At 44.3% G+C, this 23,973-nt stretch overlaps 1 protein-coding gene across 2 annotated transcripts; it reads left to right on the top strand.

Annotated features, from left to right (window-relative positions):
- Positions 1–1,527: 1,527 nt before the first annotated feature.
- On the top strand, positions 1,528–16,917 carry UTP25 (UTP25 small subunit processome component). Of its 2 annotated transcripts, none has more exons than XM_059841133.1 (12): positions 1,528–1,685; positions 2,924–2,963; positions 4,133–4,382; positions 5,123–5,329; positions 7,441–7,529; positions 8,891–9,301; positions 10,356–10,575; positions 12,574–12,776; positions 13,989–14,171; positions 14,805–14,917; positions 15,322–15,567; positions 16,371–16,917. In XM_059841133.1, exons 1-12 carry the CDS (start codon positions 1,585–1,587, stop codon positions 16,615–16,617), a joined length of 2,310 nt encoding a protein of 769 aa, XP_059697116.1. In that variant the 5' UTR covers positions 1,528–1,584; the 3' UTR covers positions 16,618–16,917. The 2 variants fall into 2 exon arrangements, with proteins under 2 accessions (XP_059697116.1, XP_059697117.1); XM_059841134.1 differs by lacking the exon at positions 1,528–1,685 and adding an exon at positions 2,050–2,286.
- The last annotated feature ends 7,056 nt before the right edge of the window (positions 16,918–23,973 follow it).

Raw genomic sequence — 23,973 nt, 5'->3', positions numbered from 1 at the left:
TTTTGGAAAGAGTGTACAAACAACACTGGAGTCTGAGCTACAGGCTTACTGTCACCAAGGTCCTATAATTTTCCCTTTTTAACACACAAGAATGCAATCCCCAAAGAGTTCCTGAGCTCTCCTGATTCAGCTCTGAACAAACTCCTGCTCTTCCTGCTGTCTCCCAATGCCAAATTGAAAGTCAACAAGAAACAATTTTGCAACATAAAAATGTACTGCCTTTTTCACATCCCTGACAGAAGTGGGATTGATTGGCAATATTTTTCCTCTTATACAGCATGACTGCCAACTTCACCCTGCTAGTTTGAAATCGTTTATTTTAGTGTTGTTACATAACATGATAGCTATGCCAGAACCTGCCAAGGGAATTTCTGCTGCTGGGCACAGCCAACTGCTGCTGCTGTCTGTGTGCTGCGGGGTACTGGGTCGGTGGAATGATTTGGTCGGTGGAATGGTTTGGATTAGTACAATTTCCCCCAGGCCAGAGGGGTTTATTGAAGGGACTGACCATGGGATTAACACCATGCAGGAATAACTCCCGGAGGCTTCTGTGTAACTGAAGTGCAGTTAATGTGCTTCAGTCAAATCCATGGGTGCCCTCAGGTCGAGACAGTCAAGAAACTACAAGCCAAATGCTAAATGCTCTTTTCCCCTGAAATACTCCATGCCTCCAACCTATTTGGAATTACATTGCTCTCACTTGTACTGCCAGAGACAAACTGAAACCTATTGTGTGTGCTTTGCAAATTACAACATTTATAGTCCTTTGTTACCAAAGATTAGAGACGTTTCAGCTAGGTCATACAGAAACACGGAGATATGAAGAACTTCTAATGCAAAGAAGTGAAAATTAATTTACTGTATTTGACACAATTTATGGTTGTTTTTGAAAAACTCTCTCACCATGCTGTAAAGCACGCTTAAGCAGCGCTCAGTAAGATTCAGCAGAGACATGTTACACAGATTTTAGTGGGGTTTCATTTGGAGCATTTGACTGCTTTTAGAATAAGGGAGCCTGAGTATCAAGGACTTGCGTTGGGTCTGTTCCTCTAGCCTGACTGTAGAAGTTTTTCCAGAAAATGCGTAGCTTTTAGCACTGCAGATCACGGGTCAGTTGGAGAAAGTGCAGCAGTGTCTACCCGCGCTCCGTGAGCCCGAGAGCAGCGCCAGGCTGCGGGGTTGCGGTGCCCGCCCCGCTGCCAACACGCTGCTCGCCGACCTCAGCGCGGCTCCGGCAGCGGAAACGCGTCACGGCCCGCACCACACTCGGGGTGGCGGCGGGCCGCAGCGTCGGGACGGGGTTGCATTTGGACACCTCGGTCTGGGACAGGCGTTCCCTGCCGGTACTTTGTGTTCCCCAGCGCGGATCGCAGGTACAAATGCGCGCCCGCTCCCCGCACGGCAAGCGGGCTGCCGCCGGCGGGGCGAGGCTCAGCCCCGGAGCTCACCCCCCTCTGCCTCTCCTTCCAGCCGCCCGCGGCCCCGCCTTCCCCGGCAGCAGCGGGCGGCGCCGGGCTGCGGGCACCGCCCCGCCGTGCGACGGCGCAGCGCGCCGGGCACCCACGTGGAGCGGGCCGGGCCGGAATGGGCAAGCGGCGAGCCGGGCGGGAGCTGCTGCGCAGCCTGAGCAAGAAGCAGAAGAAGCACCTGCGGGAGTTCGGCGAGGAGCACCCGTTCTATGACAAGTGAGTGCCGGGCTGGGCGAGCCCGCAGGGGGCCGCCCCTTCCCCGCGGTTCGGTGCCGGGGCTGCAGGGCCGAGGGGCCCCGCTCAGCCCGGGTCGGCCCGGGCGGCCGCCGCTCCCTCTCACTCTGGCCCTGGGCTCCGAGGGAAGGAAGGGAGCTGCAGATGCATGGAGCACTGCCGCTCGCGAGCCGGGAATCTCGAAAGCAGACCGGAAAGCAGGAAATGTCTGCTCGGATTTTCTTGTAACAAATGCAAACTCTTATGCTGCAGCCCGGAGGCTGCCGCGAGGAGTGGGGGAGCGGAGGACTCCGAGGTGGGCTCCCATTTTGATACCAGGCCGGTCTCTTGGCTTGTCAGGCGTCCAGCTTTCCCGCTGTTTACTCCATGCTCTTTTCTGATCTCGGAAAGGGTATTAAAATAGAGTAGCGAAGATCTGTGTGACTGGAGCTATTCCGTCCTCGGCAGGATGCCCGTCTGCCAAAATGACCACCTTCCCTTTGTACCCACGTGTGAACTTCTGAGGAAAGAGCTGCTTAGTGCCGATGCTCCGTGATGTGGGCTGCTGCTGTAAAGCCTGTGGGAGCAGGCACGCAGTGTTAAGGTCTGTGTGTCCCCTGGGACCCTCCTGGCCTGTGTGGATTGGGGTGGAAGGCCTGCTGGAGGGAATGTCCTGTGTGTCACCCTGTACAGTGATGCTCAGTCCCACGCAAGACTCTGTATCTTTTTGAAGGAATTGAAGTTAGTTTAAGCCCAGCTTGCACAGTGGCTTCTTTGAAGAATTGCAGTCCCAACGCTGGTTTAATTGATGCTGGTTTTCCTTTAGTTTGTGTCTGTTTCCCACTCTCCAGACCAATATTTAATGCTAGAAGTACTCTCTGTCTTTGGTTAACTTTTTTACAAACTACCTTTGTAGCTAGATTCTTTTAATTCCTTTTGAGACCTCATCTTCTGATTAACACTGGATTTTATTTTAAAATTTTTATTGATCAGTTGTAATGCCTGAGAACTTAGGCTTCATGTACAGAGGATCACATCACCTGAGAGGGTGACCCTTAAGGTTTACCTTAAGGGTAAACACCAGTCTGTTTTCTTAGGGAGACATGTGTGATGGTTTGGTTTTAAGCTTTCTTCTTTTTCTTTAAACTTGCATAACTGATCAAATCACTCTTCCCCTCATTTATTTCATCATGTGTGTAACATTACTGGCAGAGTAAAGTATGTTAGTGCTTTCTTTTCAGGGTTTCTGGAAGACCAGAAGAAACTCAAATATGTGAACTGGTAATGTGTTTTTATTCCTTCCTTACTTTTATCTTTGTGTAGTTTAGTTAAGTGAAAAACTTAGCATTTCATGTTTGCAGCTTATTCAGGCTGATTAAGTTGTTCTCCTTAGAAAACCAGTATTTAGGAGAAAAAGATGAATGTGTGGCTCTGAATTGTTCTCTGTAATGTCTGCCTCTAAACTGTAACCATCAGAGGGCAGAAGCAGCAGGAAATAAGAGCAGTTCTTAACTTTTTTGTGTATTGGTCACAGTGAAAGTTAGAACACACTCTAAGTTGTTTTAATAATGTTGGTAAACGGAGTGTTGCATGAGTTAGGAGACTTTGTTCTCTCTTGAGCAAAGAAATATGTTTATACTCCTTCTTCAGATTGCCAGTGCTTTAATTTTCTTTCAGTCAGGATTTGGTAACCTCCTTTACCATCAGATTAATAAAAGACTTCAAAGTTTTAATTTGGAAAAATTACTCTGTTTAATTTGTTTCCCTTAGCAATTCTGTGTGTTAATGTAGTATTTACTGTGTTTTTTATTTTTTGGGCTAAAAGAAACTAAGAAAGGAGTTAATGTTGTTGTGTTGATACTCATGGTTTCACTATAGTTTTGGCTATAATCTGGAGATTGGTTTGTGCAAGCCCAGGACAGAACTGGCTCAAGTCTGGCTTGCTTGAAGTGTAGAGCTGTACAGCTGAACCAAACCTGACCAACTCCCCAGGGAACCATTGCCCACTGACAGCTGTTTCACTTACCTTCTTGAAAGCCAGAAGCATTTCCAGCATGCTCTGTCCCTTGTATGGGTGCCTTTCTACAATTTCCAATCCGTGTGTGGTTTTCTTAGAAGAATCTGATGCTGGTTCAGTAGATGCTTTGTGTGTGGAGATCAAATGTCCTCACTCAGCTGAGACTGAAAGAACTGGATTTTGTGGTGCTCCAAGTCCAGTTGGTGCAGAAAGAGGCACTTCAGTCTGTCTCCCAAGATGCTTTCAAAACCTAAATGGAGGTGTCCAGTAGAATTATTGGCATAAAATGCTGGGTTTTGAAAAATTCCTTTGCATCTATGTAAAGGTTTAATGTGAGAGGGGAAACATGATAGTGCAAGTAGAAGTAAGGTATTTGCCTGCTACTTTATAGGCGTTTATTGTTGTTGCTTTACACTTGTGTTTTCCTTTCCAGTCTGATGATTCTGATAAATCAAGTAAAGAAAGTGATTCAGAGGCTGAAGTGGAACAGGTCTCTGGATATCATAAGCTCCTGGCTACCCTGAAGACCTCGCCTGAGTCTGAGAGTGAGGAAGAGGAAGATGAAAGTGAATCAGAAGAAGCTGAGGAAAGTGAGGCAGAAATGGGCAGTGAAGGGTCCCAGGAGACGGGAGAAGCAGAGGAAGGCACAGAAGATAAGAATGACATTCCAGAGGAGAAAGAAGGTAGTTTGTCTTTTCCCATGCTTCTTTGATGAACATTGTTTGACTAACGTATGTTTTTAGCCAGGATCCTGGTGTAGACTGTCTTGTTGGCTGGGTGCTCTTCTGCCTTGGAGACTGTTGCTCCATTGGCTCTGTGTGGGTGGGAGCAGCAGCTGCTGAAGGATTTAGCAGGGGAAAGGGTAGCTGTGCTCATTTTCTGCCAGACAGCCTGCTGCTGCTTCCTCAGATGTTGTTTGTGCGGCAGCACAGAGGAAATCCACATGGAGCAGCAGACCAGGGGTTCTCACCCACTCATGGGAGACACAAGCTGTTCTCTCGAGCAGCATCTGGCTTGGCTGTGCCACCGAGAGGAGGGAAAGGTTTGCCTCACAGAATGGGAAAGAATATGGAAATGGGAAGGAAACCTCCGCCTTTACGGCGAGGTGGCCTCATTCATGAAATCCTCAGAGACATGCTGGGAGAGAGGAGTCAACCTCTAATCATTTCCAATTATTTGGGGTCCTCAGAAACTTAAATTCCCCAAACAGGTTACTTTAATTTTGTCTGGTGGGACTACGTTTTGTGTTATGTAACATTTGGCGTGCTAGCCAAAAGTCATCTTTATGGTAAAATACAAAGCCTGCTTTTATCTTTTTTGATAGAGTTTTGGGAGAAGAAAATCAGTAACCCAAAGGGAAAAACATATACAGACAGTAACTTTTCCAGGAGAGAATAACCTGTTTCTTTCTAACTATTGACAGCCACAGACACAGCAGAGCAGATGCTCAGCCAGGAGCAGGCTGATGGCACAGATACCTCTTGTGACCCACGTCATGGAGTAATTGAGGAGTTTACTGATGTGAAACACGAATCTGAATTTAGCTTGGAAACCAATTTCATGGAAGAGGAGAGTGGAGATTGCAATGCAGATAGGAGAGACAGCAGTTCTTCACAAGCTCTTCCAGAAGGTAAAAAACTGTGTGTTTGTGTTTAAGGATCTGCCTTTAGAGAAGTATGTGCAAACATGTTTAAATTGTCCAACACCCTAGCGATGGGCTGTACAGCTTCCAGGTTCTTCCACTACATTATTCATGCTGCTCACATGTCAGCTGGTTACATAAGGGACCCTTAACACTAATGCAGATGTGTAGCCGAACCATTTGTTCTCTGTAGCCCCTGGGGACTGGGATTCCTGTGGGGTTTCTGCTATGACTGGTAAAGCTTAAAGTATCAGGAACTAGAAAAGTGTGTGGAGGGTATTATCTTGTTCTGCTGCTTTAATGGTAGTTTTAAAAGCCACTGTAATACAAAGAGCTCTGCAAGCCTGCACTTGACTATGGAAGATGTTCTTGGCACAAACAGCTCAGTAGATAATCACAAAGCTGACCTGCGAGGGCATCCTTCACATCTCAGTGGAGTTAGAGGTCAGATTCTGAGAAGCTTGGAGCAGCCGCAGTAATTTAGACAAATGCTCAGCACTCTCAGAATTTCGAAGGTTATGCAGAGGTGTCTGATTGCACCAGGATCAGGAGAGAATGAAGCATCAGTAGAGCACATGTAGTGCCTTTTAAGGGTGTACCCCAGAACCTCAGAGCACTGATGGATGCATCTGAAGCTCCAGTGTTGGAGTTGTCCCACCATATGTAACAAAATAACTGTGTTGCAAGGGTGTGCGATCCTTCAGCGACATGGCACGCACTGGTGCTTGTACAGCTTCTGCTCATATTTAATGCTCTGTGCCTTTAATATCAGATGGCATAGTTTGAGAGAAAGAAATATGTTTGTAGCATCCCTAGTGATGCTGGCTTGTCATCTTGGAGCAGCAGCTGACATTAGATCTGGGAGGCAGCCTGGGTGATACATGAAATGTGTGGAAGCATCAAAGGGCCATGTGATAGAAAAAACAGCTCGTTCTTGTTACCATGAGAATATGACTTAGGCTGCTGGCATTGCATTTTAATGAGAACAGTAGCTCTCCAACTGCATGCTAAGTATCCTAACAGCTTTGTTCCACCTATAAATGATGCACTACTTCTCAGTGGGTTCTTGCAGCTTGGAAGTATCTTTATAATCTATTGCAGAAAATGAATCACCTAAGATAGCAGAAAGAGGATGAATTTCTACTCTGGTCCCAGGGTCACTAAAATTCCTGGAAGTGCATCCCATTACTCCCTCTACTTTATTGGGGAAATGTTTCAATTGGTAAAACTCAACTGAGGAGAGAGCCTGCAGTACAATTAAATGATATCCAGTTCACTTCCATTTCTGGAAAGATTTTCTCAAATTTTTTTTCAGTGTCATGATCAGTAAATGTCTTGACTTTTGCCCGGCTAACTTGTGTGTGGGCTGGATATTTGTTGGCAAGCACCAGTGTTCCCTAATTAGTTTGCTTTATGCAGTGAATGCTGCTGTGCTGCAAGCAGGATACAGGGCTTGGCTTTCAAAATTAACTTTGCATGTGACTTTGTGCGTGCCAGTGTCTTTGAGTATAATGTGATTTAACAGTTCTTTGCCTCTCCTTTCCTTTCCAAAAAGAAATGCTGATTAGATAAATCAGACTTTTTCTCACTCCGGGCAATTTTTGCCCCCCTTCTCCAAAACTCGCCTAGTATTTCTCTGCTTTATTACAGACTGTGTTCATATCACTGGCCAAAGCCCTGTGCAGAACTGTTTGTAAATTAGGAAGGTTAGCAAGTTCAATTGGCACTTTACTATTGACAGCCTTTTTCACCTGCAAGCAATGGATGTCCCAGTGGCAAAAAATTGCCACTGTTTTCCACTACATATTGTTTTCCTGTCTAACGTTTGATTAGTGCTTGAAAATTCTAGTACTTCCATAAGTGCTTCTTTTTCTTTTTTAAAAGCAATCTGTCAAATCTGTTCTCTCTGTTCTTTGTAGAGAGAATTTGACATCTTTCTCTCATCTCCAAGTGCTTTGAAATAACTAGTTTTAATTGTCGTGTTGGCCAGCATGGAGACTGTTCATCTCATTTGCAAATCCATTCTGCAGCTTGATTCTACTATTAGCTGCAATAGTTCTCAGGCTATTCTATTTTTTTTTTGTTGTTACTGTAAATAGATCCATTTAAGCAGCACATGGACAAAGAACTCGAAGAAAAGGAAATAGAGAAAATGTCTACGCTTCCTAAAACTTCAAGTCAAAGTCAGGTAATAATTTTCTGTAGCCATGCAGCATTCCTAAAGATGCCTGGATCAAAATAATCCTTTTTTTATACAGATGAAGTAGATCACATTTGTTATTATTAGCTGCTGGCACTAACTAGAATTATCGAGATTTTTTCACTGTGTTGTTGTTTAACTGTTTTCATCTTCATTTACTGCTGAGCAAGAGTTGCAGTGTGATGTCTGCTGTTCTTGGAGGCATATGCTGACACACCTGAAACACACAGCTTTAGACTTTGAGCTGTAGTCCCAAAACCTTGACAAGGGGTGGAAACAGGGCTTGTTTCTGAGCAGTGACAGCACAATGCCAGGGATGTGCTCTGCAGCTGAACTTCTGAGGTGACCATGTACACTTTTAAAGGTATTTGGGATGCACTTTCACATTCTTGCTTCAGGATGGCTCTGTCCCTGTACACATTTACAAGCCAGTGAAGGGGAATTTATAACTTATATTACTTTATTACTTAATTCTGGCAATGATATGTGAATTACAGTACCAGAAAACCACCTCATTGCTTGACAGAGAATATTGGTTTTCAAAATACTCATTTTTAGACAAACCTTTGCTTCATAGCTTTTCCACATCTGATTTTGTTTTGGAGACTTGCCTCCCATTCTGGTCAGCCATATGCTGGGTGACATTCATTGGAAGATATCCAATGGTTAGTTAGTCAGAGAGAAAGCTGTGATTTTTTTAAATTTAATTTATTTTTTTGGCACATGGTGGCCAAAATTACCAGTGCCACCTGAAGCAATGCATGATATATCTTTGCATGAATTGCTGTAGCTACTTTACGGGGACAGTTGGGGACAACTTGCATGGCAGAAGGCTTAAAGTTTAGAGTTTTCCCCTACTACACCGATAGCTGTTCAAAATCAGTCAGGCACCCAACAAGACTGCATTTAACAACTGTATCACAACTTCTGGGATTAGCCCCTAATGGGTTTATTTTCTTCTTTGATCAAAGTGTGTACCTCATTGGGGTCAGCTGGTAAGCACAGTTGGACTGCAAGGTTCTCATCTTGACCCTGATTTGAGCCACTGATTTGCTGTGTGAGTTAGGCAGAAAATTCCTCAGTTTCCTCTGGCATGGGAACAGTTACAGACACATCATTGCAAGATCATCCAGATCTACCAAGCTGAAATTTATTGTTATTTATCTTGGCAGACTCTCAAAGGGATTGCATATTGAAAAAAAGGTTTCCACTTGTATTATGAAAAGATGATTTCCTTAATCTCACAAACTTGATTAAAGTCGATATCGCCAGCTGTGGTGATATGCTTTGAAGTGTGCAAGGTTTGGTACATACGACTCCTCAGTGTTGTTGGATTTTTTTTTTTCCAGTGGCCAAGGCTGGGTCAAGTAATTTTTTCTTCCACTTTGGAGAAACATAAAACTTTGAAAGCAGACAAAGAAGTTGATGTCAAACAGCTTCATCTCCACAAGCCTTTGGAATCCACTTGGCCAAAAGTGAACAAACAGTTTCTGTCTGCAGTGGACAAACCAACTGATTCCTTTTTTACCCCGTTACAAAGAGAGCTCTTCTGTATCATGAATTCCTACCGGGACTTGTTCTACCCGGAAAGAACTGCTCTGACAAACGGAGAAGAGGTCCGGCACGCTTACTGCCTGCATGCCCTGAACCATGTCCTCAAGGCCAACGCCCAGGTGCTCAGCAACAACGCCAAACGGAGGGATCGAAAGCCAGGCACCGACACCGATGACCACAGGGATCAGGGGCTCACCAGGCCTAAGGTAGGAGAGCTCTGATTCTCTCATCCCCACCCTGGCTGCCTGCTCAGGCTGTACAAACATCCTGGTAGCTTACCCGCAAGTATTTTTGTTGCTGCTCTCTCAGGGAATGTGTTCCTGGGCATACGCCTTTCTACATTCCTTTATTGTGCCTGGAAGTTGTCCTCTGTGGCCAGGGAAAATGCTGTGTGAGAAGCAGTGAGCTCAGGGTTGTTAGCCAGTCTGGTTCTGTGCCAAGCCATGAGTTTGACTTAATCTCTTTTTTTGTCCTCCTGTCACCACAGACTGACAAGTTTTCCTGCTTCCATATTTAAATCTGCCAGCACCGGCAGGTGCCTCCATATCAATCTTCAGTATCCGTGCAGGTAGTGTAGGCTGTCACTCAATGTGAGATGTGCCAGAAATTCTTTTTGTCCTTAGGCCCTTGTAAGGACTTGCCTGCGTGAAAGGATCTTTCTGTACCTGGGAGTACCTCAGGGAATCCCAGGCCCGCTGTCCAGGTCACCTGTCATAGATGGCGAGGTGGGCCCCACACCAATCCTCCCTGGATTCACAGCATCCTGTAGTTGATAACCAGGTGGATGCAGCTATGGCAGCCTGTCACCAGTGTGCCAGCTGCCTGTTGAACAATTCCAGAGATCTGGGTTTCAGTCTTTGCTGCATGCCTGGCAAATCTCTGGTTTCTGTGTTGACTCCTCCATTAGCCATTTATATTTTGGAGTTCTGTGCAGAAACTGTTGCCACCCATCCAAGAGCCAGCCCTTGACCCTGTCTCTGTGTCACAGGAGCTTTTGCTTGCCTGGAGAACATGCTTAGTTTTCAGTTGCCCTGTATTGGTACCCTGAGTGAGCTGGGCAACCAGGCTGAGCTGCTGGCCACGACCAGTTCAAGAGCAGTGCATCCCAGTGCATCTTCCCTCCCTGCTGCTTGTCAGAATGGTTTTGTTTGGATTGTTGGGATGCCCCACGGGGGCAGATCCAAGCCAGAGTTTAATTAACGCTTAATGGTGAGCATTTGTGTTTTATGGGTTATTCTCTGTCACTGTTGATCTGCACAGGTACTGATGATAGTGCCCTTCAGGGAGTGTGCTCTGCGCATTGTGCATATTTTCATCAGTCTCCTCGAAGTGAATGACAAGAAAAAAATAGATGTGAGTAATAAAAAGCGCTTCAAAGGGGAGTTTGGCTCTGACCCGGAAGAGAAGCCCCCCAACCTGAAAAGACCTGAAGATTATGAAGCTGTCTTTGCTGGCAACATTGATGACCACTTCAGAATTGGTAATAACCTACTGAACAGATGATTTTTGGCTTATACAGTACTGCTAAGTAACAAATTTTTCCCAAATGCCTTAGAGCTATCAGGGCTGGAAGTTTGGTGAGACTCTAAGCTGTGTGGTATTCCTGCTGGTTTTGCCCTGGCAACCTGGATTTTTCTGAAATTCTTTCTTGCCTTTCCAGAACTTAAAAAGGAAGAGAAAATAGAGAAGTAATTATTTGCACATCAAGTTCAGAATCATTTAAAATGCAATGACAGCTTTATTCTAGGAGGACTGCCCACACCTCATTTTGAAGATAGCCTTGATTATGCAGCAAAATCTTTTCATGTTTAAAAAAAAAAAATCTTTTGGGTTTAATTAGCCGTTCACAATGTCTCATGTAATGGTTGGAACAAAATTAAAGCTCAGTTCTGAGCAAAGCAGTTTACTGCTTTGTTTCCCATGGTTTTCATGGAAGGAAATGGGTAGCCAGCAAGTAGGAGTGTTGGACAAGCAGAAAATGTGAGACTGTTTCATATAATATTGTAAACTTATGCTGTTTAGTAACTCAGTATGCATAGAACTAGCTAGTGGCTTGGTTCCTGGAGCTGTTAAGATGAGAAGGCAGTTTTTCTAACTTGACAGATCAGAGGCTTTTGAAATACTGCACCTTGAAAGATAAATTGGCACCCCAAGAAATGTAATGATACAGTGGAAGATGCGTGCAGGTCACAGTCATTCTTTCTTCCTTCCCCAGTGAATATCTCCCAGGCTGAGAGCATCTTACTTTCAGTAGCATAATAATTTTCCTTTCAGTCCTTTCCCATACCACACTCTGCTTGTTCCACTTACTAAGTGTTAAGACATGATTGAAGAAACTTTCAGTGCTGTTAACTTGCAGAGGCAAATTATAGAAGCAGAATAATTTCTCTTTCTTACTGTGCTGCACACCCTGTTACTTCTGCACAAAGATGTAATTTAAAGCACATTTGTTATGCCTTACTGAAACCACCATTCTTTCACATTTTTAAACAGAAAAAAGACTTGATGTTTCTAAACTGTGTATATGCTGTGACAAGTAATTTCTTCTTCCTAAAAATTCAGCCAGTTGAACCTTTCTTTTTTTTCTTTCTTTTTTCATTTTTATCCTTGGGTTGAAATAGACAGCAGGAGGGGTCCCTACTGCTGTCACTGAAATTCTTGGAAGGGCCTTCAGCTGAAGCCATGCTCTCTGCCTTCAGATGGACAGGGAGAGAAGTTGGAGAGACTTTGTTGTGCAGATTGAAGGGGGTGGTTTGAATGTGTCTGGACTAGCTGCATTTTTAAGACCAGGAAACTGTGGGTTCTAGAAATGCTGCCACGTAGTTACGACACAAACTCCTTTGATTCCTTCCCTTTCGTGTCTGTAACATGAGAGGTGATGCATAAGCTGGTTCAGAATGTACCCTGCAACATGTGGTGTGAGAAGCAGTGTAGGTGCAAGACTTTAGTCACTGTAGCGTGAAGAACCTTGTCCTTTGTGGTTTAGTAGCAAATCTTTCAGCCTTGTGAATAAAGGCAGTTGATAGTCAAGAGATCCAGCCCAAATCTTTTATGACAGATGAAAGTAACAGTTACTATAATACCCAAAGTTCAGGATTCGGGGAGAAAGGAGTAGTAATAGTTTCTGCTTTTTTTTTTTTTTTAAGTTGTTCAGTCTCCTCATCCTCCTGTTCAGCAGAAAATCAGAAACAATATGTTTCTGTTAAAAATTTTCATTCAGATTATGAAAAATCTTTTAAAAAATAATACAGAAATGCTTTGCCAAACTACATGAAAATTTTCCATGTGCTTGTCAAATGGGGGTAGGGGGATAAGCACTTCTTGGGGAAAGGAGAGTTTTAGACATATTAGTTGTGTCCAGCTATATTCATCAGTGTAGGGAGAGGAAATGGGGGAAATTACTGTTCCAGAGCCTCCTGGAGGAACGTGGTTCATAATTGATGTTAACTGAGAAGTTGCTGTTGGTGTTGTTGGACAGGAGTTGCGATCCTGCAGAAGAGCATGAGACTCTATGCACCCTTCTACTCCTCAGACATCATCATTGCTTCTCCCCTGGGCATCAGGACTGTCATTGGTGCAGAGGGGGAGAAGAAAAGAGACTTTGATTTTCTGTCATCAATAGAAATCCTCATCATTGATCAAGCAGACATTTACCTGATGCAGAACTGGGAACACGTTCTGGTGAGTTTTCCATATATGTATTCATTTTTGTGCTGTGCTGTGTCTTACTGGTCTGGTTACTCATTTTTGGCAGTGAGCAGTATTGGTGTTTTTACTGACTTGATTCTAGATGTGGATGTTGATTTCTTTTCCTCCCTCCATCCTGATATTTTCCTTATACTAAGAATATTCTTTCTACAGGTTCTGGGTAGTATTCAGGACATGTTCTCTCTAAAACTTAGTTTGGTGCTTTAGTAGTGTATTTCATCAAAGGTGTTTTTTGGACAGTTTTTATTATCTTGCAGCATTAAGAATGATTCCTTTAATCACATCTGGGAGAAATTATGCCAGCTGTCTGACTGCCCAGTGTCTTAGATTGCAGCCGTGTGAGGAATCTGTGCAGCCTAATTCAGGTTCCTCCAGAAAGCAACAGGAGCTGGTGCATGTCTTCTCTGATTGCAGAGATGCTAAGCATTAGTCATGTACAGAGTTAAACAGTATGAAGGGTTTCCTGTACTTTTAATGCAAGTAGAGCTCTTGGATTGTGGCTAGTCTGCAGCAGTACCCCTGCTTTTTGGCTTTTGGTTAATAGAAGTTTTCAGGATTGAAATGGTAGAGTTTCTTTTCCACATAAAAACACCTCTGAGATTCCCCGGACCAGAAATGTTGACTACATGATGTAACTATGCATTTTGGATGAGTCCAGAAGGTCCTCTTCCCTCAGGAGTTGCAGAAAGGGCACATGAGCCTACACAATACCCAAGGAATGAGTCTTGGAGCCTGCTTTCTGTTTGTCCCTTTAGGTGCACCTGCCTGCCAAGTGGTGGCAGGGATGCCAGTCCTAGGCATTGTTCCCTGAGGATAAAATGTGGTGAATTTCTTCCAGCTCTACCCAAATGTGATGAGAGCTGAGCTCTTGGGCTTCTTTTAGCTCAGAAACCTTGAGCCCATTGACTTTAATACAAACAAATCCATTATACTTGCCCCAGGAGAAGATTAGAAAGTTACTGTCCCTTGTGACTAAAGAGATGGTAGCTTTCAGTTCTGTGGCAGGAAATCAAGTAAACTGCTCTTGCTGTGGTCAATAAATTCCAGACAGTGGTGTCATGGGAGATGCTGCTTGTTTATATTCTGTGCTGCCTTGCTGGTCCCTGCCCTCTTTCCCACTGCAGTTAAGGCTTTTGCAGGCAGTCAGGGATGTCAGCAGTGATGTGTCTTCATCTGTGTGTGCAGCACCTGATGAAGCACATTAACCTGCTGCCTCTGGATTCCCACGGGGTGGACTTTTCCCGAGTGCGGATGCTGAATCTCAACAACTGGTCCAAGTACTACCGGCAGACGCTGCTGTTCAGTGCCCTCCAGGACCCCCAGATCAACTCTGTCTTCAACAAACACTGCTTCAATTACGTGGGGCAGGTGAGTTCACAGAGCAGCTGGAATGCTGGTGTGCAAGGGAGGGGGAGAGGAAGAGAAAACCCAATTGCAGAAAAATTCTGTAACTCGGTTGCTGAAAGACCGTGTGCCTATCATTTCCCTCACCCAAATGTTTCACTGTGAATCCATGACATTGCATACTGTGCCAGAGGCATGAAGAGCTGCTCCTCATGCAGTGATGCTTTTTTGATACTTTTCTTTCATAGTAGCTGCTGTTTAATGTCATAAATCGGATTTTGGTTTTTTTTATTTCACAAACTCAAGTTATTTTGTTTTATTTATTGTGTTGTTAAATGGAGAGCTCATCTGCTTCCCTCTTTTTATCTCCTGCTGTGTAAGATGCATGAACAACAGTATTTTGAAAGAAACAGGAAAAGTAAAAACTTCAGGAGACCATCTCAGATATACAGGGCATAAGCAGTCATTGTGCATTTAACAGACCTGGTTTGTCTACCATGACTGTAGCTTTGTATTGGAGCTTTTGTAAAAACAGCCTTGTGCACTGCTTTTCTTAAAAATAGCCTTGTGCTGTCAGATGTGAGCTGCAGAAAGCCGGCTGCAGCGTGCCTGCCTTTGGAATGCTGCTTCCCTGAACGTCCTACTTCCTTCTCACAGGTGGCCATCCGCAACGTGCCGCTCACTGGCTCCATCAGCCACGTTGTGGTGCAGCTTCCTCATGTTTTTCGGAGATTAGAAGCTGACAGTGTAACTTCTGTGATAGATGGAAGGTACTGTGTGTCTCAGACTGTTTTGCTGTGCCCTAATGACTGCAATTTCAGATTTAGTGGAGCGTACTGCAGAGCCCACTGTGGGTTCACCACAGAACTACATCTTCATTAGTCCTCAGGTGCAGGCCGGGCTCTGCACAGGTGGAGGGGACTGCTGACCTTCTCCTTGCCAAAGGCACTGGAGAATACAGTCTGGGGAAGAAATACCAATCTACCACAATTGTGTAGTGCTGGTAATGCCTTTTATCTTCTACGCATGTAGAAACCCCATGAAGTAAAAAGAAGGGAAAATGTAGTGAAAATCTTTGGCAGTCTGTTGTTTGATGATACTCCTGTCTGAGCTCACATCAGTATTAGAAAGCTGGTTTCACTCTGGTTAAAACATATTTGATTTCTTAATTGAGGTTTCAGTTTTTCATCGACAAAGTTCTGCCCGAGTACCGCGACGCCATCATGTCCCACACGCTCATCTACGTCCCGTCCTACTTCGACTACGTGCGCCTTCGCAACTACTTCAAGAAGGAGGACCTGAATTTCACTCACATCTGTGAATACAGCAAGAAGGCTGCTGTCTGCAGGGCAAGGCGCTTCTTTCTCAAGGGAGAGAAGCAGTTCTTATTGTTCACTGAGCGTTTCCACTTCTACAAAAGGTGAGTTGGACCGAGTTTTCCCTCTGAGTTGCGTGTGTGCTGTTCTGAAGGTAGACTCTGACCTTAGTCGTAGATGGACTGTGCTGCTTTTTGAATCTCTCGGATCCCTCTGAGGACTTCTTTGACTGAAGTAAGAGTTGTTAAGTTTACTTTCAAGTTCTTGCCTGTTGTCAGCAGTCCCTTTGCAGGGACTTCAGTATTTTGTTATGAGCAGAGCTTTATTCAGGAAGGTGAGTGCTGCCAAGTTCCAGTGATGTCAGGACAGGATGATACAGACTGCAAATGGGATTCATTGGGCCTTTTATTTGTGTTCATCTGTGCCACAGTAATTATATAAAATTTTGGAAGGAGTATGTAATTGGTTCAATAATGCAATACAGCAAGCTGAGGCCACTTGGAAAATTTGTTACATCCTGACTGGAGCTGCTTTCAAGTTCCTAATGGAACGGGATTTTTTTTCTATTAGCAGATGTGTTGGCAAATACGAAAAGTTTTATGAGGCTTGATCTGATCAAGCTTCACTGTATTAAAATTCAAGTTGCAGAGGCTGACCACTTCATAAATTGATGGTGGTTGGTACTTTAGAGGAAGTCATTGTGCCTGGCAGTGTGAGATTTTCCTCCTAAATTCCACTTCTCTGTCTAGTCTTCAGTCTGTGACACAGGGTTTGTAAAGTTGAGCTACAGCTGATGTGCATTGAGATTGATGGAAATTGGAAGACTTGATAGACGACTGATGTTTTACCATGCATATTTTGTAAAATTTGCCTCAAGTTTTTTGGTTTTTATTTTTTTCTGCTACAGGTATACGATAAAAGGCATTAGGAACCTCATTTTCTACGAGTTACCAACATACTCCCACTTCTACAGTGAGATTTGTAACATGCTGAAGGCCACAGACAGTGGGGTGGATGCTACTTGGACTTGTACTGTGCTCTACTCCAAGTATGATGCTCAGAAATTGGCTGCAGTGGTTGGCATAGACCGCACCGCTCAAATGCTACAGTCCAAGAAGAATGTGCACCTTTTTGTTACAGGAGAAAATGATTAAGTGATTCTGCAGACTGGATGAGTGGATGGACCTGCATTTTACTCCTAATGCAGATTTTTATATTGCTTTTTAAAAAAGTATTAAACTTTCTACTCCCTTTTGTTAAATATTCTGTTGAAATTGTTCATATAGTATTAAATTTTGTATTTCAGTACTCTGCCCAAAAAGAAATGAAGGGTGTCATTCAAAAAAGCAGGGCTTAGAAGGTGTTTTCTGTGTAGAAACAAAATCAATCCAGAAACTATTCTTCATGTATATTAAAAAACTCATGGTCAGTAAAGATTCATGCAGTGATAAATAGCTTTTGGTTGGACTCTTTCATTTCATTTTCAGGTGTAGCAAACTCACCTTCTTTTCTCAGAGGGAAGTTTTTCTTCTTGTCTAGGGTAAGAAAAATGCCCAAGTATTAAATGAGTCTGTAAGCTTATACAAGGGAGGTGCAGGCACAAGTGTGTTTCTATAGCACAAGTGTGTTTCTGAATGAGAGTTGAACTTGCTTCAGGTTGACACTTGTGAGAATCCTTAAATGTGCTTGGGTAGGAGCTATGGGATTTGTGGTTTTCTTGGTGACCTAAGTATCTCTGCCTCCTATTTCCAACAGACCCCCTGGCTGGTCAGTTTTACCAGGGATAAGTACAAAACCAGGGGATTGCAAATGCCTCAGGGATGCTATCTGGCACCACAGGTGAGGTGAGGTGGTTGGTTTGTCTGGTTTTTCACTTGATGTTTGCAGATGGACATGGAAGTATCATGGTACTGCCTTTTTCTTTTTCTCCTTCCGGGAAGCTAAGTCTAATTGAAAGGGAGTTAAAATTAGAAGGATTTGTTTTGGTTAGCATGTGCTAGGACTGCAGGAAGATTGTTCTCCGGAGGGGCAGGTGAGCCCTGCGTCAGCCCCAATGCAAGAAGGAAACATCCTGTAATAAGCTTTGAGGGAGTTCTTGTCTAGGAGGCTTAAGTAAACAGACCAAAGTGAAATATACTCCTTGAGTAAGTGAGGCACGTGCTTTCTGCCAATTTTTGTCGTATTCCTGAGAAGCTGAACTCCAGTAGTTGTCATTTAGTAGACATGAAAATCCATGCAGTTTCTTGCTTTCAGGTAATGTCTGTTAATTTTACATACCTCTGCTGTAGTACACAAGAATTAAGAGCCAGCTCCAGCAAACTTCTCCTGGTGGACATCTACAGCACAGAGCATAGTGGCAATCAAGGATTTTTATTTTATGGCCCAGGCTGGATGTGGGAGAATTATGGCTGTGCATATGAAAACAAGTGCACAAAATAGGATTAAGGAATTTCCTTTCTACACCGGATGTACTTAGCAGAGATAATAGCTGACCTCTGAGGAACCTAAAGTGGGATAGCTGCTTAGGGAGATAACATGATGCAGTGCAGCTCCTGCTTGAAGAAGCAGCAAGAGTTTTGTGCCAGAGCCTTAACTCTGCAAGTATTTTTCTTCCTACACTGAAATGTAAAGCAAAGTCCCTTGAAGGGAGTAAGGCCAGACTGTAGACTGAGGCCCTCATGATTTTTTTATCAGCTACCTGGGTTTGTTCCTAAGACAAGCATACTTGGAAATTTGAAATGTATATACCAGTGTCACATTTCTGATGTTGATTGCTAATTATAACTCACTGATTGCCAAAGCAGTTGTAAATGCCTCTTCACTGCCTTCGATAGGTGCTCAGAGCTGCCAGCACAGAGCCTTGGAGAGCTCGTGCATGAGGGTTTTGTGCCCTGACAAATTCTTACTTGCCTTAGTAGGGAGCCTCATCAGCCAGCACTGATCCTAGGCAGGAATTCTGCAGAGCAGCCTGTGGTAGTGGTCAAACAGTTTGCTGATATGGGGAGCTCTTCTCCGTGCTGGTGTGAAGGTTCCTTTTTATCATCTTAAATAATTCCCTGGGGCAGGGGTTTGTCCAAGACTGGTTCCAGAGATAGTTACTGGGAGATGATGAGCACCAAGGTCAGAGTTGGGCCCATCCTGGATGTGTTCATGGATACAAGTGCTTTGCTTACTGGGACAACTGCTGGCTCCAAATGAGTTCCTTTAGAGCCCATCCTCCTGGTGATAATGTGGCTTTCAGAAGGGTGGCTGAACCTAATGCATTTGTGTGGGGACAGTAAGTTTTAGAAATGGAATTTAAAGGGTTGGGTTTTTTAAACTGTTCAACCCTTGTGCAAATTCTGACGCAAATGGAATAAGAAAGGTGTTAGCAAGTATTATATTTTACCTGTTTTTACTTGACAGCATGCAGTCTGCAGGGTGAGTATTTCGCCATTTTTTCACAAGAATGCACCAATGATGAGTAATTACTCATCTTGACTAAACAAATGTAAAACAATTTCCTCTCCATTTTGACCTCAGTACCATACCTTTGTGAGGGTGATGGTATTCTTAAGAACCCATCTTTCGGTCCTTGTTTTAGGAGGATCTCAGGGTACTGACAACCAAGCCTGTATTCTTTGGGAAGTGTGCTGTACCATAGTGTGAGAGTCAGCTCCCTGTTCCAGGCCCTGGCTGCTAACACAGTGGTGCCAAAGCATTAGCACCTAGCTTTGGGAAGCTCAAACCCAAGGGTAAAAATAACTGGTGTTAAGATGTTAGACGAGAATTTCTCCTTAGTATCTCCTGCCTCAGGAAATTTCTAAGGAAATCCTACTAATGGATGACCAGGAGAAAGACATACCTGTCTCTGTAGGAAAATTGTTCTTGCAGCTAAAGAGTTCCTGTTCTAATGGATCATTTTTTCACTAACAAAACAATCAGGATAAGAGGTCTATTACATTTTGTTGCTCCTTTCAAAGATTACAAAAAGGTTTTTTTTTTCCTCTGAAAATGTGTTTGCAGGATAGGAGCCAGCCTTCTGCTGCTGCCTGTATTAATGTGGAGGAGGGAGGGAAAGGTGACTTCAGGACAGTCTGTTTCCACGCTGGAGAGCTGCCTCCTGTGAAGAGGCAGGTTGTTGGTTTTGCAGCAGTTATTGGGAAACATGGGACGAATCACATGAGAGAGAAATTGGAGCATTCCTGTTAACAACAGCAGAATTAACAATTACTTTACAGCTGTGCTGTCACAGGCTGCCAGGGTTTCTCAGCTCTGCATTAGTCATGCTCCGTGGCCTCAGCCCCAGGAGTTACTCTCCAGGGTTTGGGGATTTTTTGGGCTTGGTAACCAAGCGTGTCTGATGAAACAGTTTGTGGAGGGGGCAGTTGAGAAACCATCGTGGGGGGATGTAGGAGCAGCCTGTGCAGAGAGGGAGAGGGGTGTGAGCAAGGATGCAGGATGCAGTCAGCCCCTGCTCTCCCCCAGCTGCCTGGGCTGGAGACAGCAGAGAGGGCTCCTTCCTTCCCCACAGGGGCCAGGCCAGAGATCTCCCACAGCTCTGCCCTGGGAAAGGGGCAGTGCCCTGGGAGAGGCCACTGGGCTGAGCCTTCTTCCCCTCTGCAGATGCCGGGTGAGCCTTAATCCCGCAGGGAAGGTGGAGGTGCTGCTGGCTGAGCTGGGCCAGGCTGCAGCCCAGGAGGGAGCCACAAAGCCAGAAGCCTGACTGGAAAACACCACACAGGATCTAAGATACATGTGTATTGCTGGAGCCAGAGCTCCTCCTGGCCAGCAGGGTGCTTTTGCCCACACTAAATCCAAGACATAGTTCAGTCCCTGTGGTTTAAAATCTCATCTTCTGTGCTGAGCTTGACAGTAAAGGGTAATTAAATAGCCCAGGGCTGGTTGTATTTTAATTAGCCATTAGCTTCAGTGGTGCTTGAGGGTTGCTTGCTTTATCAGGTGGACTGGGAGTTGGGCTGAGACCACCAGCTCTGGGATGGATAAACAGCTTACAGGTGAGAGCTGGTAATGGGAATTGGTTACCTGAATGGAGGTGAGGGAATGGCCGTAACATTGAGTGGTACTTAAGGAATAAATATTTCATTATGTGAGAGAGGAGCAGGAATTTCAGTAAAAGACATGAGAGAGATGAAGGTAAGGTACAGAAAAACAACACACAGGACAAAACCAGGATTGTAAACATAGAGCAGTTGACAAAATAATTATGTAGTCACAACTAAAACCAGGAATTTGACCTTGTTCTTTCAGACAAAACAGGAAAATCACACAGAAGTCCTAGATGCTGTACATGATGTGACATTTCCAGGGTCAAACCCTTACCACTGAGAGTGGCATAAATCTAAAGAGATGTTGCCAGAATTGCTAAACCAGAGGTTTATCAGGATGCTGTAAGGTCTCTTATTAGCCCCTCCTTTATGCTTTTACAAAAGGGGGACTTGGTAGCTGGGACCATAACTGAAAAACCATTACTAGTACCTTGTCATTACTCATAAAGAAGCAGGAATTTCCATTTTATTTACTTGCCCTGGGTGCCATGTGTCAAAAGCCCTCACTGAGATTTAATTAATATGTTAGTAAACAATATTTAGTTTTAAAAATGTATATATTTTAAATAAAAGTAAGAAAAGCAGAATAAGTTATGTACGAAGTCATGAGCCTAGATATGACATGGATAAATGGGAACCAGTTAATATAATTTATTTGTACTTTTACAAGGTTTTAGAGAAGTTCCTTGATAAGGGAGGCTTCTAAATTATTTGGTGAGGCTGAGGAAGGATCGCAGCAGCTCATTGCAACAAAATATCTCAAAGTTACTCTGTGCCATGTTCTCTGTTGACTATCTCTGTAGCACGAATGATCACATTTCCCTCTCTAACATTATACTGTGAGTTGGACTGGCCTCACTCATTAGTTAATCACAGAATTAATGCTCCTTTAGCCTGGGGAAGAATTTGAAAGGAGGGGAGCATATCTGGCCTTGCAGCTGTTTGGAGCTCAGCTCAACAGGGAAGACCTGTCCAGAAAAGCCCATTGGAGCATCAAGAAATGGATGATCAGTCAGGAGGTGTCTTTGTGAAAAGAAGCCTTGTGGGTTCCTCTGGTGCAGCCAGTGCTGAGTAACTGGAGAATAAGCCAGGTTTTCTGACAGCTCATGTTTCTTAGACATCACTGAACACAGCTCTGTGACTTAAATATTGAAGTGAACTGCCCCTAAGCATGGTCTCACCCTTTCCCTGTCAAATTAAAGGACACATTTAAATTAGCAAACAAAATTACATCTGAGGTTCCAGGTCTGAAACCTGGCTTGCTTCTGCTCTGTTGCCCTCTCCCAGAGCAGAGGAAGACCCAGAGGTAATTTGCATCACCTTTTCTGCCATTCCAGATCCTTCAGGCTGCTTTGTGCTTCATTTCTCCCTGCCATTCTCCCACATGGGTATTGTCAGTGGAGTTGGGTGGAATGCAGATAAATGCTGGTAAAATGCAGCTAACCCAGGAAAAGAGCCCCTAAGGAATAAATTAGTGTCTGAATTAATTCCTGCTACAAGCTGGAAGTTCTCCAGTAACTTCAGAAGCTGCTTGCTTGAGTCCAAAGGAAGGAGAGATCATTCAGAGATGGAGGTGCAGAAGCTCTTGAAGTGCTTACAAGCTTTGTGAAACCACTCACCTGAACTGGAGGTATGGCAATGTTTGGTGGAATTAGAAAGAATTGTCTCCACCACATTCATTCACCTTGTCAGGGATGAGGAGAACTGAAGCAGAAGTCAGAATCTCACTAAGGTCCTGTTTCCAAAGAAGGAAGACCAAATGCTAGTGCTTCAAATTTGAGCACCTAAATGTGCCACATGAGGTGCTTCTGAGAGGGAAAAGAGCAGGGCAAGTCTCTGTTTCTGGGAGGAGTCACAGCGTGGGGAGGCCCCAGGGCAAGCACAAGGGTCAGGGTGTTCCTGGCAGTGCACAAGGAGCTGTCAGCACCACCAAGACAGCGTGACTGAAGCAGCCAGGTACAGAGCATCAAGTGTCAAGCTTCCTCCTGGGAAAGGACTGGGCTCCAGGACTTCTGCTGCACTTCTTTTAGAGGTACAGAACAGAGTGTGAAAGAAGCTCAGATCCAGGGGCTTCTCCCCCAAAACTTTCCAAGAGGGAAGGAAACTAATGGTACAAAGTGCATCGTGGTTTTTTTCCCATCAGTCACATGTAATTAGGTATCTTTTCCCTTCTGCTTAAGGGAGGAAAAACAGTGAAGAGCCTCTCTCCTGTAGAAACCTGTGAGGTCTGATGCCAGCACAGGAGGAGCAGTGAAGGAAGATGCAGAGTCTCCACTACGCAGGAAAGGGAGAGCAGGAGTTGCCCTTCAGGTGTCACCCATTTACAATGAACAGATCTGCCGCCAATTTAGGGAGGGTTACACCACAACAGGTCACTGTAGGTCTGGGTTTGCACATGTGTTGCTTTTTATCTTTCATTTCCCCCCTCTTTTCATGTTTTTTTTTTTTTCTTGGAGGAGGGGCTCAAGCAGAATTTAGCAATGCACATAGATGTACAGATGTTTTGCCTGTGGTGGTGAAATGGCAGTTTTGCCCTTTTAAAGCAAAGAAAAGGAAAGAGCAGCAGGATTTTTTGTATGGATGTTTTGTAGCAGGAACCGCAATGGCCTCTTGGAGAGTAAGGTTAGTATTTTCCTTGTATTTTACTGAAGTTGTGGAAATAAAGAAAATATATTCAGTGGGCAACAGAGAAGCATCAGTGATCATTTTCTGGGAGCCTGTATCCTTAAACTTCTGGTCTCATGTGGCAATTTTTCAATGTTTTTCCCTTGGTCAAAAAAAAAAGTGCCTTCAGCAGCTAAAATGCTAACACATTTCACTTGCAAGTGGTGAGCAAGGGGCCAGGGCTTTTCAGCAGGATACAGAGCATCTAATAAATCATTTATTGGCAAGGTTTAGAGCAATCAAACCTAAAAGAGAGCTTTTTACTTGGACCCACCTTCAATATGAACTTTTCAGGTGCTTGTGCACATGTGTAGTAGTAAAATAAACAGATACAAGGCTCCCAGCTTATAGAAACAAGCAAATACATATTTCTTGTATGCAGGGGCCCTTCTCATGTTTAGAAATGACACTTCAGCAAGTGGCACTGTGCTGAGGAACCCATTCCAAAGCCACGTCAAAGGCTTTGTCAGCCTTTGGGCATCTTCTGTTACCTGCAGAGTAACTCAGGCATTTTCTTGTGCTGTGCTCCCTCTATTCCCATCTTTCCCAGTATGCTGATAAGTTCCTGGCTGACCTGTCAAATGGGAATGGTGATGAGCAGTCCCAGTCATTCACAGCGAGGACATGGGAGCGCTCCATTCCCTGCTCGTACTGTGAGGCAATTAATGCAATTTGTGCAGTTTGGCTGAATGAACAGTTTGAAATGAACCATTGAGCCATCTGTTCCTGCAGCTGACATCAGGCGGGACAGGAGTAGCAGTCAGCTTTTGCTGGGAGAGAAATATCTCGCTGTCATTA

Source organism: Haemorhous mexicanus, chromosome 3 (assembly GCF_027477595.1).
Source record: "Haemorhous mexicanus isolate bHaeMex1 chromosome 3, bHaeMex1.pri, whole genome shotgun sequence".
NCBI lineage: Eukaryota > Metazoa > Chordata > Aves > Passeriformes > Fringillidae > Haemorhous > Haemorhous mexicanus.
The sequence above is the reverse complement of the archived record's forward strand: the minus strand, read 5'-3'. Positions and strand labels throughout refer to the sequence as shown.

Coding starts and splice junctions, on each gene's coding strand:
- UTP25 (XM_059841133.1), top strand. CDS start 1,585: ATGGGCAAGCGGCGAGCCGGGCGGGAGCTGCTGCGCAGCCTGAGCAAG. Junction 14,172..14,804: donor GCTTCAATTACGTGGGGCAG/GTGAGTTCACAG, acceptor TCCTTCTCACAG/GTGGCCATCCGCAACGTGCC. Junction 14,918..15,321: donor ACTTCTGTGATAGATGGAAG/GTACTGTGTGTC, acceptor TTCTTAATTGAG/GTTTCAGTTTTTCATCGACA.